We start from the raw sequence: 14648 nt of genomic DNA, 5'->3' as shown, positions 1-14648 counted from the left end.
TTATTTGGGGTATGATACAGTTTGCCACTTGTATGTAAATCTTGTTCCTGATTTTTAACCCTGAATAACATTTCAAACACCCTGTTCAAAATCCCTTACTCAAGAAAATTAAACTCCCCTTAAATATTTTAAAGATCTCAACTCACCCCTCAACTACCTAAAGATATGAGATAACAGATCAATCTCTATTAATCTCTATGTTGTTTTTACAGAATGCAATTTATGATGGATATGCACGAACTGATGCAATAGTCAGGAATTTTTGGGAAGTGTTTGAAAACCTGTCTGAGGATATGAAGAAACAATTTCTTGGTAAACATGTTCATTGTGTTTTAATAAAACAGACTTGTGTCCCATCATGGCCCATTACAAAGTCATACCAATACTAATGAGAGAGAATCTAATTTTCTTCCCTTGATGTTCAATGGCATTTCTATCTCTGAATCCCCCAATATCAACATCACAGGGTTTATCATTGTTCAGGAATTTAACTGGACCAGCCATTTAAATATGTGGGCAGAATAGCAGGACAGAGCTGGGAATTCTGATCTGAGTAGCTTCTCCCATTGCCTGTCGACCATTCAAAAGGCAAAACTCAGAAATGTGATGAAATTCTCCCCAGTTGCCTGGAGGACTATAGCCCCAACAGATGCTGAACACCGTTCAAGATAATGCAACAGGTTTGATCAGCACCCTATCCTCTAGCTTAAATACTCATTCACTTTGCAGCCAGTATACACTGATAGTACTGTACATCATCTATGAGATACTCTGCAGCAATTTGACAAAGCTTCTTTGACAACAGCTTCATGATCTTTAATACCTGGAAGAACAAGGAGTGCTTGCACATGAGGAGACTACCAAGTGCAGCCTTCTTTCTAAGTCATGCACCATCGTGAATTGAATAGGTATTCCTGTGCTCACTGGGTCAAAATCCTGCAACTCGCTTCCAATACTATCACATGGATCCCACTGGTTCAAGGTGGCAGCTGAAGATGGCCTTCCTATCTGCCATCCTTTTTAAGGGTGAAATGAGTAAAAACATTTGAACAAAGTGAGTAGTTAGGGTCTGGAATGCACTGCCATGGAAGAGTGGTGGAGGCAGGTTCAATTGAGGCATTCAAGAGGGTATTGGATGATTTATGTGGATAAAAAATAATGTGCAAGGATATGGGGAAAAAGCAAGCAATTACCTCGTGCCGATGATGAACATTTAATGAGATGGTGCTGGCATGATGAGCCTCCATCTGTGCCATAACCCTTGTGAGATTCTCAACAGCGATTACAGATTAGCTAATGACATACATCCTGTGAACAAGTAAGGAAAATATGCTTTTGTTTGAAGGAGAAATTATTAATATAGTCATCCAAATCTTTAAACAATCATACCATTTTGCAATGGTCTGTTTTGGTCCAAAATGTTCAGAAGAAATATTCAATTTGCCTCACTTTCCTGCTCACCCTTACACTGCCTTGCACTGTAGTCCTATTCAAGAAGACTATTTATTCATGCCACAACACTAGGGACGGTTGGGGGGGCGGGGCAGTTACTGCACACGTGCAGAAGCAGTGTCAGTGTCAGGTTGTTTAAAATGGCAGACTCCTTTAAGTGCAGGTCAGCTTTCTATTCCTGAGTTGTGTTTTTGAAAGCTAGTATTTTTTCAGACTAAAATGATTGCTCTTATTTTGTAGTAATGGCAAAAATAATGGTATTTTCCCCCAGCAGTCAATTATTTTAGATGAGAACATGTCTTGGAATCCAAAGATATATGCTCTTGCATGTAGAGAAATTGACAGTGAAAATCCATAGAAAAGTATTTATAATAAAGTATTGAAAAAATTCCTCATCCTATATGGGTCTCACAGCCACAAACCTGGAACCTGGAATTCTCAATCACCTGATGTAATCACCTCAAAGATTTTTCAAATGGGGAACCAGCTGTGCACGTGACCATCTCTTTTAATTTAGACCAATATTAAATTGTTTACTTTTTTGAACGTGAAGACTGCACAGATTGCCTTTATGGTAACTCCATGCCTTCTTGCAACCCAGTGATTATAATTTTTCCTGGTCCATACACCCACATGCCAAAGTGTTTTAGACTTCACCAATTTTCCTGCTGCTGACTGGAAAGGCATCAGGACCAATTCCTTACGTGCCAGCTGCCATTTCTGGTGCCTTCCCAGTTGGCGGCAGGAGTTAGAATGTTCCAAATTTTGGAAGTTGCTATTGAATTTCCTTTCACTACCCATTCTACAAGTGTGTTCCAGATCATCATAGTTTACTGCATGAGAAAAATTCTTCCTGACATCCCTCTGGACCTTGCAAATTAACTTCAATACGCACTCTCTGATTAGAGGATCTCCTACCAGTGGAAAACATTCATCTTTACCTTCTGTATTAAACACTTTAAAGTTTGGAATACCTCCCACATTTTCCATTAACATTTATGAGCCTCCTAGATTCCATAGTCTCTTCTTGTAACTGAATCTCCTCATCTATGAGCTGATGTTGCCTGTCGTTGGCACTGTGGCTCAGTGGTTAGCACTGTAGCCTCACAATGCTAGGGACCCAGGTTTGATTCCACGCTATGATGACTGTGTGGAGTTTGCACATTCTCCCTGTATCTCTGTGGGTTTCCTGTGGGTGCTCTGGTTTCCTCCCATAGTCCAGCGATGTGCAGGTTAAGTGGATTGGCCAAGTTAAATTGGCCATAGATGCGCAGGCTAGGTAGGTTCATCATTCGAAATGGAGTCGGGGTTGGGTTTGGGTAGGATGCTCTTCAGATGGTCAATGCAGACTCGATGGGCCAAATGGCCTGCTTCCACACTGTAGGAATTCTATGTTGTGATAACTATTAATATCCTAGTGATCGAATAAGTAAAATTCCATCTATTTTTAATTGATATTCTGGCATTTTTACAGACACTTTGAAGTTCAAATTCAGTTTTAAAGATAGCAATATATGGACTGGTCAAGTTAAATATCTGGAGCTTGAACTTACTTGGTGTTTTGACCTTGCAGCAGACAAGATCAAAGGTGCAGGGAATAAGGGCAGAAACTCCCTAATTTGTATGTTTCTGCTTTCTCAGTTTAAAATGTGAGCTGATATGTATTTTGGACCAGTAGGCAGTGCCAAGAGGGAGCATTAAGCCAGCCACAACCACAAAATGCATATGCTTCAGAACCCCAGGCAGGTATAGGTTTTTAGCACTGAAGATTATAGCAGATTTCTAAAGTCATATTTGATATTATCTGCTGATGAAGGGACAACACTCTGAAAGTTTGTGATTTTAAATAAACCTGTTGGACTATAATCTGCTCCCTCCCCATCCCCAGCAAAGACCGTTCCCTCCGTGACCACCTGGTCAGGTCCACGCCCCCCAACAACCCACCCTCCCGTCCTGGCACCTTCCCCTGCCACCGCAGGAACTGCAAAACCTGCACCCACACCTCCTCCCTCACCCCCATCCAAGGCCCAAAGGAGCCTTCCACATCCATCAAAGTTTTACCTGCACATTCACCAATATCATTTATTGTATCCATCGCTCCCGATGCAGTCTCCTCTACATTGGGGAGACTGGACGCCTCCTCACAAAGTGCTTTAGGGAACATCTCTGGGACACCCGCACCAATCAACCACACCGCCCTGTGGCCCAACATTTCAACTCCCCCTCCCACTCAGCCAAGGACATGGACGTCCTGGGCCTGCTTCACCACTGCTCCCTCACCACCCAATGCCTGGAGGAAGAAAGCCTCATCTTCCGCCTCGGAACACTTCAATCCCAATGTGGACTTCACCAGTTTCCTCATTAACCCTCCCCCCACCTCACCCCAGTTCTAACCTTCCAGCTCAGCACTGTCCCCATGACCTGTCCTACAAGCCTATCTTCCTTTCCACCTATCCATTCTACCTTCCTCTCTGACCTATCACCTTCATCCCCACCCTCATTCATCCATTATACTCTTTGCGACCTTCCCCCATCCTCCTCTCTGACCTATCGCCTCCATCCCCAACCCATTCACCTATTGTACTCTTTGCTACTTTCGCCACACCCCTCCCATTTATCTCCCCACCCTGCAGGTTCCTTGCCTCTATTCCTGATGAAGGGCTTTTGCCCGAAACAGCGATTCTCATGCTCCTTTGGTGCTGCCTGACCTGCTGTGCTTTTCCAGTACCACTCTAATCCAAACTCGGGTTTCTAGCATCTGCAGTCCTCATTTTTATCTATAACCTGGTGTTGTCTGACTTCTGATGATTTGGGGATGTGCAGGGCTCCAGCTATCATTCCTCAAAGATAAGTAGCAAATACAGGTTTGGCCACCAGTCGGGAATAATGTTCGTTTTTTTCCAAAACAAAAAAGTCTGCTTATTTCTGCATATGATTTTTATTTGTGTCTGCTCCTTTTCATTCCTAGCCTTCCTGACCGGAAGTGACAGAATCCCAGTGGGAGGGATTGGTAATCTCAGAATTCAGATTATTAACAACAGGAGTGAAGAACCAGATTCCACATATCCATGTGCCTATACTTGTACTAGGACCCTGGACCTTCCCAACTATAGCAGCATCGAAATACTCAGAGAGAAGTTACTTCATGCAATGAAATTTGGTGAAGAATTCACGATAATATGGGACTAATGTTTGCAGCTGGAGGCTATTTTTATGTAATCTGAGAAATATTGACTGAGGCCTTTTATGGACAAAAGTAAATTGCATCACAGTGTTTATTTCATTCCCATGATAGCAAACATCTTACGGTGTCACAACCTGCTGGTTCACTTCAGGGAAAAGTTAAAGAACCATCTGTATTTCTGTGAGTCTGCAGGCATGTATAGATTTCGTAAGAACAGCAGATATTAGTGAGTTTGTTGGGTTTTTGTAACATTTTGGTCGTTTCATAGTCATAAAATCATGGAATTTTCCAATACAGATGGAAGCCATTTGGCACATCATGTCTGTACTGGCTCCCAAAAGAGCTACCCAGCCAGTCCCATTCTCCATCCCTCTAAATTCTGAAGCCCTCTAAATTCATCACTTGTAAATATATATCAAGCTGTCTTGTGGAATCTCCTAAGGGGATCAACCTCCACCGCTCTCCCAAGTGGCGTATTTCAAATCAGAACAACTCTCCCCTGAATAAAGAAAGTTTCTCTTCATCTCACTCTTAGCTCTCTTACTGACAGTCTTGAAATTGTGATACCTAGTTACTGACATACCAACTAGTAGAAACAGAATATCCTTCTCTACCTGTCAAAATTGTTCATAGTTTTGAACATTTCAATAAGGTCACCTCAAACTTTTCTGCTTCAAGAAGAATAAGCCCAATTTCACAAATTTTTAATTGTATCTAAAATACCTCATTCCTGGTATCATTCTAGTAAAATTCCTTTTCACTACCTCCTGGGCTTTAACATCCTTCCAATATGTTGCCCAGAAACTGAATGCACTACCCCAAATCTGGTCTGACCAATGACTTGTATAGGTGTAGCATCACTTCCTGTTTCATAATCTATGCCTCTATTTATAAACCCAAGGATCCTATAACCTTTCTTAAAAACTGTTTCAACTTGCCTGGCCACCTCAAGAGAACCATGCATGTGAATTCTAAGGACCTTCTAATTCTGTACTCCCCTTAAAGTTGTGCCATTTGAACCTGTAAAGTCCTGTTCCTTCTACCAAAATGCTTCACCTCACATTTCTCTGCATTGAAATTCATCTGACAAATGTCTGTCCCTTAGCATCATCCTCACAACTTATTATTCTCCCCATCTTAGTATCATCTGCAAATTTAGAGATTTTGCCCTCAACACCTATCGCCATATCCTTGACAGAAATCAGAAAAGTAAGAGGCCCAACACTGATCTCTGGGGAACACCACTTTCAACTCATCTCCTGTCTGAGAAATGCCTATCTATCCTTACCCTCTGTTTCCTATCTTTTTGCTAACTTCTAATCCATGCTACCTAGGATGCATCAATCCTAGTTGTCACCAGTAGTAATACTAGCATTAGCAATAGCGCATAAATTAATTAAATGAATTTAATTTCCCCAGATGCCATAGTATGATTTATATTCATGTGCAACTAAGTTTGTAAACCAGTTGTAACTACTCTTCTTCCACACTTCACAGTCTACAATGTATAACATCTTGTCATAAGGAAATGTCCTTAAAATTAAATCCTTTCAAAGAATGGGGGAGATCACATGCTTTTAGCAGGGACAGATTGAAAGATGCTTTGAATGTTACTGACATGACAAGTGTTTAATCCTAGCTTGATTTTTGTTTTAAGAAAAAGGACTATCATGCCAATTAGCACAGTATCTGGAACAATATATAGTTTCTTCAGATAAATTTAAGTGGATCTGTTCTAATTTCAAATGCAACCAAGTCAGGAACAATGTAGTATCATGTCACTGTTATGAAAATGTGTGATATGGAATATTAAACAGTATCATTGTCACGGGTTAGATTTGAAACTAAAAGGTAGTTTCAACTGATAAAAGGGATTTTACTGAAACAAAGAACATTGACTGCCAAAGAGTCTATTTCCATGCTGTACATCTCTATGACTGTGACTGTATGACTGGAATCAAAGATGGCCAAAACTAATTTGTTTCACTTTGTAGCTGCATAACATTTCCTTGAGATGAAGACTGGAAGTGTGAATTGACTCATTCTTATCTCCTTCAGATGGAGGCTAGATCATTCAAGTGAAATGGCTGAGACATACAGGTAGTTCTGCTGTAATGCCATAGTTGTGTTCCAGTGAATGGAAAATCACTTAATAGAAATAATGGAGCCTCTGGGAAAAAGTGGGGCTAGGCGCAGACCAGCTAAAAAATCACTCACGGTCACGCAAAGATCACCAAAAGTCTAATACAAAGTATAGCACAGCCTGAATGAAGGTTGAAATCATATGTGTTAATGAAACAAAAGTAAATTTAACACAGTACATTTAAAAATTGTAAGAAACCTGTTCCCTGTACAGTATCTCTCACAGAAAGCTGCTCTATGAGCAGCTGATACAGTGCATGCATGGAATGGCACAGAGACTTCGCGGCCATTGGCACATGTGTAGAATGGCACAAAGACCAGCACCAATGTCCCGCATGTCCAGAACGGTGCGGACACCTGACACATGCACAGAACAGCATGGACATCAGCGCATGTGAAGAACAAAGCACGGGAATCGATCCCTGCTGGGATCATGCTAATGCCAACAGAGAAGTGCGTTCTCAAAAATACCATTCCCTAACTCTTCAGCGACGTTCTAGCCAAATCATACAGCAGAAACGCACTTAATCCCAGAACTACCTGGATATATAAAGCAGAACACCTCTGCTATGAAACAATGGCTGAAAACAAACTAATGTGAGACACCCAATTCTTCAAGTTTCTTTGGAACATACAACCAACATAGAGAGTGCTTGAATTTGAATTCAGGGAGAGAATAGAAACTGCCAAACACAAATACAAACACCCCTCCTTTGAAATCTCTCTCTAAGCTGTTAGACCTGGTTATAGCTTGAAGAATTTTAAAGGAAGAGTTTGATCTAGAAACAGTGATTCCAGGAGAACGTACTAACCAATACTGCAAAACAATCACTACAATGAGAGCTAACACGTATAGATACAATGAGTGAGCCTTTATTGCCTTTCCTCAAGTTTTTATTCTTAATTTTGACGAGGTTAAGTATCTGTAATGTCATTCTGTGAGTGTGTGTGTGTGTTTTCCCTAATTTGTTTAACTCGAGGATACTTTTGTGGCTATTTCATACATGACTAAATAAAGTTAAAAGTATACTTGATTGGAAATTCAGCATCCTTTTACAAAGAAAGTCAAAACTTGGTCGAACTACTAGTGAGAAAAGTGGAAAACTGGTCCACCACTTCTTATCTGGCTGTAACATTACATTGAATTACTGTGATTGTTCAACTTCTCATACACCTAGGAGACTCCGGTACAGGTCATGATCCTTTATTCATGTGTACACGAGAGATTGAAAATTCGAAGACTGAGCTCTGGCAAAAATCCACAAGTTCTCATTTCTTATACACTAAGTCATGTATTCACTTCCTAACAATCAATTGACAACCTTATATTAACCAGATGTCACTTGTTTCCCACAGGACATACATCAGACATTGTAGGCCTCCCCATATCCTGCTGATTGGGCAGTCTCCACTGCATGATTGGTTCTACCACTCACTTCCTGGCCTTGCACTGTGCTGGGAGAAAGTGAGGACTGCAGATGCTGGAGATCAGAGTCAAAACGTGTGGTGCTGGAAAAGCACAGCCTGTCAGGACATTCCTGATGAAGTGCTTATGCTCGAAACATTGACTCTCCTGCTCCTTGGATGCTATCTGACCAGCTGTGCTTTTCCAGCACTGTGCTTTTTGACTCTGGCACTTTGCTATCCTGTCTAGGAGGCACATGTTAATCTACTGTTTTATTTGTTTTTATTTTACTTCTCGCTGAAGCTCTATTTAACCTTTTCAGCTTTTACCCTTTCAATGTCATTGAGGATATCCAATATTGAATACACAGGAACAAGTCATTCCACTGAATCAATCTATGCTGGTGATTATACTCTATTTGGGCCTTCTCCCTTTCTTATCTAACTCTCAGAATAACTCTCCATTCCCTCCTTCCTGAATACTTATCTGGCTTCCTATTTAATGCACCTATATAGTGTGCTCCAACCATTCCTTGTGATAGTGAAGTCCATGTTCAATCTCTGGATACATGTATTTCTTCTACTTGATGATCTTATATTGATCATTGCCACAAATGGAAGCCTTCACTCTGGCCCAGATCTTTCTTCCCAAATTAGGTAAACAGAGTCGTGAAATTTTCTGACTCCACAAATCTGAATCGGCAGAGAGTTGCTAAATGGCTACATTTTTGGGTGGGTGCGAATTAGAATCAGGCCTATTACCCCAGAAGTAGTGCCACACGGGCTGCCAAACAGGTTGTTCAAAATGCCTGCCTCAGTGCCTTGGTTTAGAGATGGCGGTGTTGGACTGAGGTGTACAAAGTTAAAAATCACACAACACCAGGTTATAGCCCAACAGGTTTAATTGGAAGCACACTAACTTTTGGAGCGCTGCTCCTTCATCAGGTGGTTGTGGAGTACACAATTGTAAGATACAGAATTTATAGCAAAAGTTTACAGTGTGATGTTACTGAAATTATACATTGCAATATACCTTGATTGTTTGTCAAGTCTCTCATCTGTTAGAGTAACCATGTTAGTTTCACTTCTTTCATATGTAAATCACAAAACTTTTTTTACAAGTTACATTCTCAGGTTAACTTTAACAATTGGTGTCAGCCCAGATAATATCTTGAAGGTGTTAAGCTCCCTGTGTGCTGTTGTCTGTGCCATCCTGTTTAGACTGATTCTAATCTGAAAAATTGAGTTAACATGGATTCATGTAAGACTCTGTTCATTTAAGGTTCATTTACATATGAAAGTACAAATTCACCTCACAAACTTATATGTGTGTGCGTGCATGTCAGAGTTCCCTACACGCTCTCATCCCACGTACTTCTCGTGTAGGTGACTTCTACTGCTTTCCGAAGATACACAAAGCTTATGGGCGGCACGGTGGTTAGCACTGCTGCCTCACAGCGCCTGAGACCCGGGTTCAATTCCCGACTCAGGCGACTGACTGTGTGGAGTTTGCACGTTCTCCCCGTGTCTGCGTGGGTTTCCTCCGGGTGCTCCGGTTTCCTCCCACAGTCCAAAGATGTGTGGGTCAGGTGAATTGGCCATGCTAAATTGCCCGTAGTGTTAGGTAAGAGGTAAATGGGTGGGTTGCGCTTCGACGGGTCGGTGTGGACTTGTTGGGCCGAAGGGCCTGTTTCCACACTGTAAGTAATCTAATCTAAAACCAACACACCAGGACATCCCATTGTATCAGGCAATGGGACCCTGTGTGAGAATGTCTCTGGCTATGTTGAAGGTATCTTGAAAACCATTATACAGGGGACCCCCCCAGCTTCTGTCGTAACACTACAGATTTCTTATAGAAACTCAGCACCCATGGACCAGTTGAATTGGGAGCACTCCTTGTCAGAATGGACATTTCAGCATCCCCCACAATGATGGCATCATGGCAACAGCCAACACCAATAAATGCCAATCTCGAAGCACCATCCTACAATTCATCTGCTTTATTCTCGACCACAACATTTCCACCTTTGACAACCAGTTTTTCATCCGGACACACAGACCAGCCATGAGGATCAAATTTGCACCCCAATATGCCAACATTTTCATGCACAGGTTCAATCAAGACTTTGTCTCTACACTGGACCTCCAATCAACACTATACATATATTGACGACATTTTCTTCCTCTGGACTTAGAGTGAGGAGCCACTGAAACACAGTGATATCAATGAGTTTCATTCCACCATCAAATCCATGGATAACCTCACGATGCTACCCTTCTCCAGCTTCCACCCAAAACATATTAAAACAGCCATCCACTACGGACAAGCCCTGTGCATAAACCAGATCTGTTTAGATGAGGAGGAACATGATGGGCACTTGGAAGTATTCAAGGATGCCCTCAAAAGAACAGAGTATGATGCTCAACTCATCGACTGTCAGTTCTGACTGCCAAAGCAAGAAACCATAATGACCACCAATGGAGATAGACACAAGCTGCAACCGACAGGGTACCCTTCGTTGTCCAGTATTTCCCAGGAGCCAAAACGCTACACTATGTTCTTGGCAGCCTGCAACACATTGTCGATGAGGATGAGCACCTCACCAAGACCTTCCCCACACCACCACTTCTCGCCTTTAAACAACTATCAAACCTCAAACAGGTTGTTTGTAGTAAAATGCCAAACCTACAGGACAACACCATACAACCCTGTCACAGCAGATGTTGCAAGACATGTCAGAGTGTTGACACGGATACCACCATTAAATGTGGGGACACCTCCCACTATGTACACGGCAGGTACTCAGATGACTCAGCCAACATTGTCTATCTCATATGCTGCAGGCAAGAATACCCTGAGGCATGGTACATTAGTGAGACCAAGCAGGTGCTATGGCAATGGAGGAATGGACACCGCACAACAATCACCCGCCAGGAGTGTTCCTTCCCAGTCGGGGAACACTTCAGTGATACGGAACATTTGGCCTCTGACCTTCGGGTGACATCCTCCAAGTTGGACTTTGGGACAGGCAACAATGCAAAGTGGCTGAGCAGAGGCTGATAGCCAAGTTCAGTACCCATGGGGATGGCCTCAACCAGGAACTTAGTTTAATGTCACACTACAGGTGACCCCACTGCACTACACACTCTCAAACACACTCACACAAGGCTTAGACCTTTCCATTCAATACAAAATCCCACAACTCATATTATAGGAATCCAGGTAACAAAAATTACTCCTAAATGATGGCTGCTGTCTCCGCAAACTTTGGATATGTGAAACACCACTTCATTCCTCCTAACCCAATCAAAAATGATGAATTCTGGATACGTGGCTCCAGCAATAATTTGGCTAAGGTGAGGAGTCCTTCTGTCTCTGCATACATTCAGGCCTCCTTGTTAATCAAAATCATAATTTTAAATATCTCTATTATGCCTTTTTCAAGAAAATTGATTCCCAACCTGTTCATCCTTTCTGATAGATGTAATATCTCATTTCTATTAACACCTTTGTAATTGATTTTTATTTTTCCCTACTTTTAGTGCATTTATATCTTTTTTCATAATTACATTCCTGGACGATGGGTGCCACTAGTAAGGCTAGTAATTTTTGCCCTAATTTCCCTTGAGTTGATTGGGTTGCTCAGCCACTTAAGAGGAAACACATGGCTATGTTCCTGGAGTCAGATGTAGACCAGACAATATTAGCAGACTTCCTGGTAGACTGTCCACTTTGGAGGTGGGGCAAATGTGTAGAGTGTTTTTAAAATGTAAAAATTTGCAAAATGTAGACATACAAAGGAACTTAGTGTCCTTGTTACCATGTCATTAACATACTGGTGCAATACACTATTAGCAAGGTTAATGGAACACCAGCGTTTATTGCAAGGTGATTTGAATACAGGGGTAGTTAAGTCTTGCTTCAATTATATAGGAACTTTTTTGACTGCATCTAGAATACTGTGTGCAGTTTTGGTCTCCTTGCCTCAGAAAGGATATTATTGTCATTGAGGAAGTGAAATAAAAGTTCACCAGATTTGATCCTAGGATGGCGGGACAATCCTGTGAAGAGAGATTGGGCAAACTTTGTGTCTGTCTTCTCTAGAGTAAAAAGAATGAGAGTTGATTTCATTAAAGCCTACAAAATTCTTAAAGCGGTTAGGGTAGGTGCGATTAAGATGCTTCCCCAGGTTGGCACATTTCCAGAACCAGGGTATACAATTTAAAAGACAATAAACAATGGGTGCAGGAGTAGGCCATTCTGCCCTTCGAGCCTGCACCACCATTCAATATGATCATGGCTGATCATCCTTCATCAGTATCCTGTTCTTGCGTTATCTCTATAATCCTTGATTCCACAATCCTTGAGAGCTCTATCCAACTCTTTCTTAAATGAATCCAGAGACTGGGCCTCCACTGCCCTCTGGGGCAGAACATTCCATACAGCCACCACTCTCTGGGTGAAGAAGTTTCTCCTCATCTCTGTCCCCGTATGGTCTACCCCGTATTTTTAAGCTGTGTCCTCTGGTTCGGCACTCACCCCTCAGCGGAAGCATGTTTCCTGCCTCCAGAGTGTCCAATCCTTTAATAATCTTATACGTCTCAATCAGATCCCTTCTCCGTCTTCTAAACTCAAGGGTATACAAGCCTAGTCGCTCCAGTCTTTCAGTGTAAGGTAATCCCGCCATTCCAGGAATTGACCTCGTGAACCTACGCTGCACACTCTCAATAGCCAGAATGTCTTTCCTCAAATTTGGAGACCAGAACTGCACACAGTACTCCAGATGTGATCTCACCAGGGCCCTGTACAGCTGCAGAAGAACCTCTTTGCTTCTAAAAGGATAAGGGAGATGCCACTTGGCACCAAGATGAGGAGAATTCGTTTTAGACAGACCTTTTTTTAAACTAAACTTTTGGAGTTCTCTACCCCAGAGGGCTGTGGAAGCTGAGTCTTTAAATGTGGTTAAAATAGACATTGCTTGATTTCTGATTAACAATGCTGTAAAGGGGATTGTGGGGATAGTACAGTCAAAAGGTTTAATTGTTCAACCAACCACGATTGTTTTTAAATAGTGGCACAGGTTTGATAGGCTGAGTGGCCTACTCCTGTTGCTATATATCTAATACTTCAACTTTTTACTCATATTCATCAAGAAAATACTCTAGTGCTTGGTTTGCTTTTCCTTTTTAATCTGTTCCTTTTAACGATTGATGCAACTAAAAACTCAGATCCCTCTGTTCCTGTATCCCATTTAGAACTATTATGGTAATTGTAGCTCAAATGAACATAGATGAGGAAGTCAATTTGATCCACAGTCAACAGAAACCTATGGAACCCATTTGTAGAGTCTATTGAATGATTCCAAAGTCCTCACTTTCACAATCCAAGCAGAATTTCATCCAGATATTGATTGTTCTATTTGCAAATTAACTTTTAGCATATAATAACTTATCAACAATATGTGACCATTTCTTTTAACCAAAATATAGTAACTCATATAAGTTGAAATTCATTTGTCAACTATATGCCCGTACTATGGGACTATTCTGTTAGTTTATTCTGCATGTAGCTGCAAACACATTTGGATCAGAGACCTCATTCCTGCCAGTGATATATTAAAAAAAACCCTAAACCAATGTGTTATTACATTAATGTTCTTTGTGAAATTTGATAGTTTCATATGTAACCAGTTATTCATAACTTTTGCAGTTATCATAAATTGTATTTACGTAAACTAAACAATTTATTGGTTTTAATCCTTGCTGTTGAAAGTTTATTGTGTGCTAGAAGTTCATTTGCAAAAAGAACAATCAATACGTGGATGAACGTCTGCACGGGGTTATGGAAGCAAGGACTTTGCGTCATTCAATAGAGTCTGCAAGTGGGTTCAGTAGGTTTCTATTGACTTGGACTAAATGGACTTCCTCACCTGTGTTCACTTGAGTTACAATTGCATTTTCAATCTCATATGTAACTTGTTTATGTTGCTTTTAACTTGAAAGCAATGAACTTTCTAGTCTGGTTTCATCAAGCATGTTGTAACTGGGACATTGCGATTTCTTCAACTGGGAAGTCAAACACAGCTTCCCTCCAGTAGAAAATGGTGGGACACAATTTACTTTACACAGCTCAGCTCCACATACATCTTCATGATACACTTACTTACATATGAATATACAAGAAAAAGTAGGCCATTCAGCCCCTTGAGTCTGCTCAACCAATCAATAAGATCATAGTTGATTTAGTTGTAATCATAAATCTGCATTCCTGCCTACCCCTGATAAACTTTCATCCCCAAGCTTAACAAGAATCTATTTACTTCTGCCTTAAAAATATTCAAGGACTCTGCTTCCACTAGATTTTCAGGAAAACAGTTACAAAGACTCATGATTCACTGAGAGGAAAAAAAATGCCACAGCTCTGTTGTAAATCAGTGGGCCCTGATTTTTAAACAGTGAACCC

General features: G+C 41.2%; 1 protein-coding gene across 2 annotated transcripts in view; it reads left to right on the top strand.

The window, feature by feature from the left end:
* The window catches only part of LOC132833445 (probable E3 ubiquitin-protein ligase HERC3), a 64519-nt gene extending 58125 nt beyond the window's left edge, over positions 1-6394 (top strand). For both annotated transcript variants that reach the window (XM_060851732.1, XM_060851733.1), the window contains 2 exons: positions 213-312; positions 4421-6394. In XM_060851732.1, coding sequence (XP_060707715.1) covers positions 213-312; positions 4421-4641 — 321 coding nt within the window. In that variant the 3' untranslated portion in view covers positions 4642-6394. The remainder of the gene's footprint in view (positions 1-212; positions 313-4420) is intronic.
* Positions 6395-14648: the final 8254 nt, after the last annotated feature.

The sequence above is a fragment of the Hemiscyllium ocellatum genome, chromosome 36 (assembly GCF_020745735.1).
Source record: "Hemiscyllium ocellatum isolate sHemOce1 chromosome 36, sHemOce1.pat.X.cur, whole genome shotgun sequence".
Taxonomy (NCBI): Eukaryota; Metazoa; Chordata; class Chondrichthyes; order Orectolobiformes; family Hemiscylliidae; genus Hemiscyllium; species Hemiscyllium ocellatum.
This window is presented reverse-complemented; position numbering and strand designations above follow the sequence as displayed.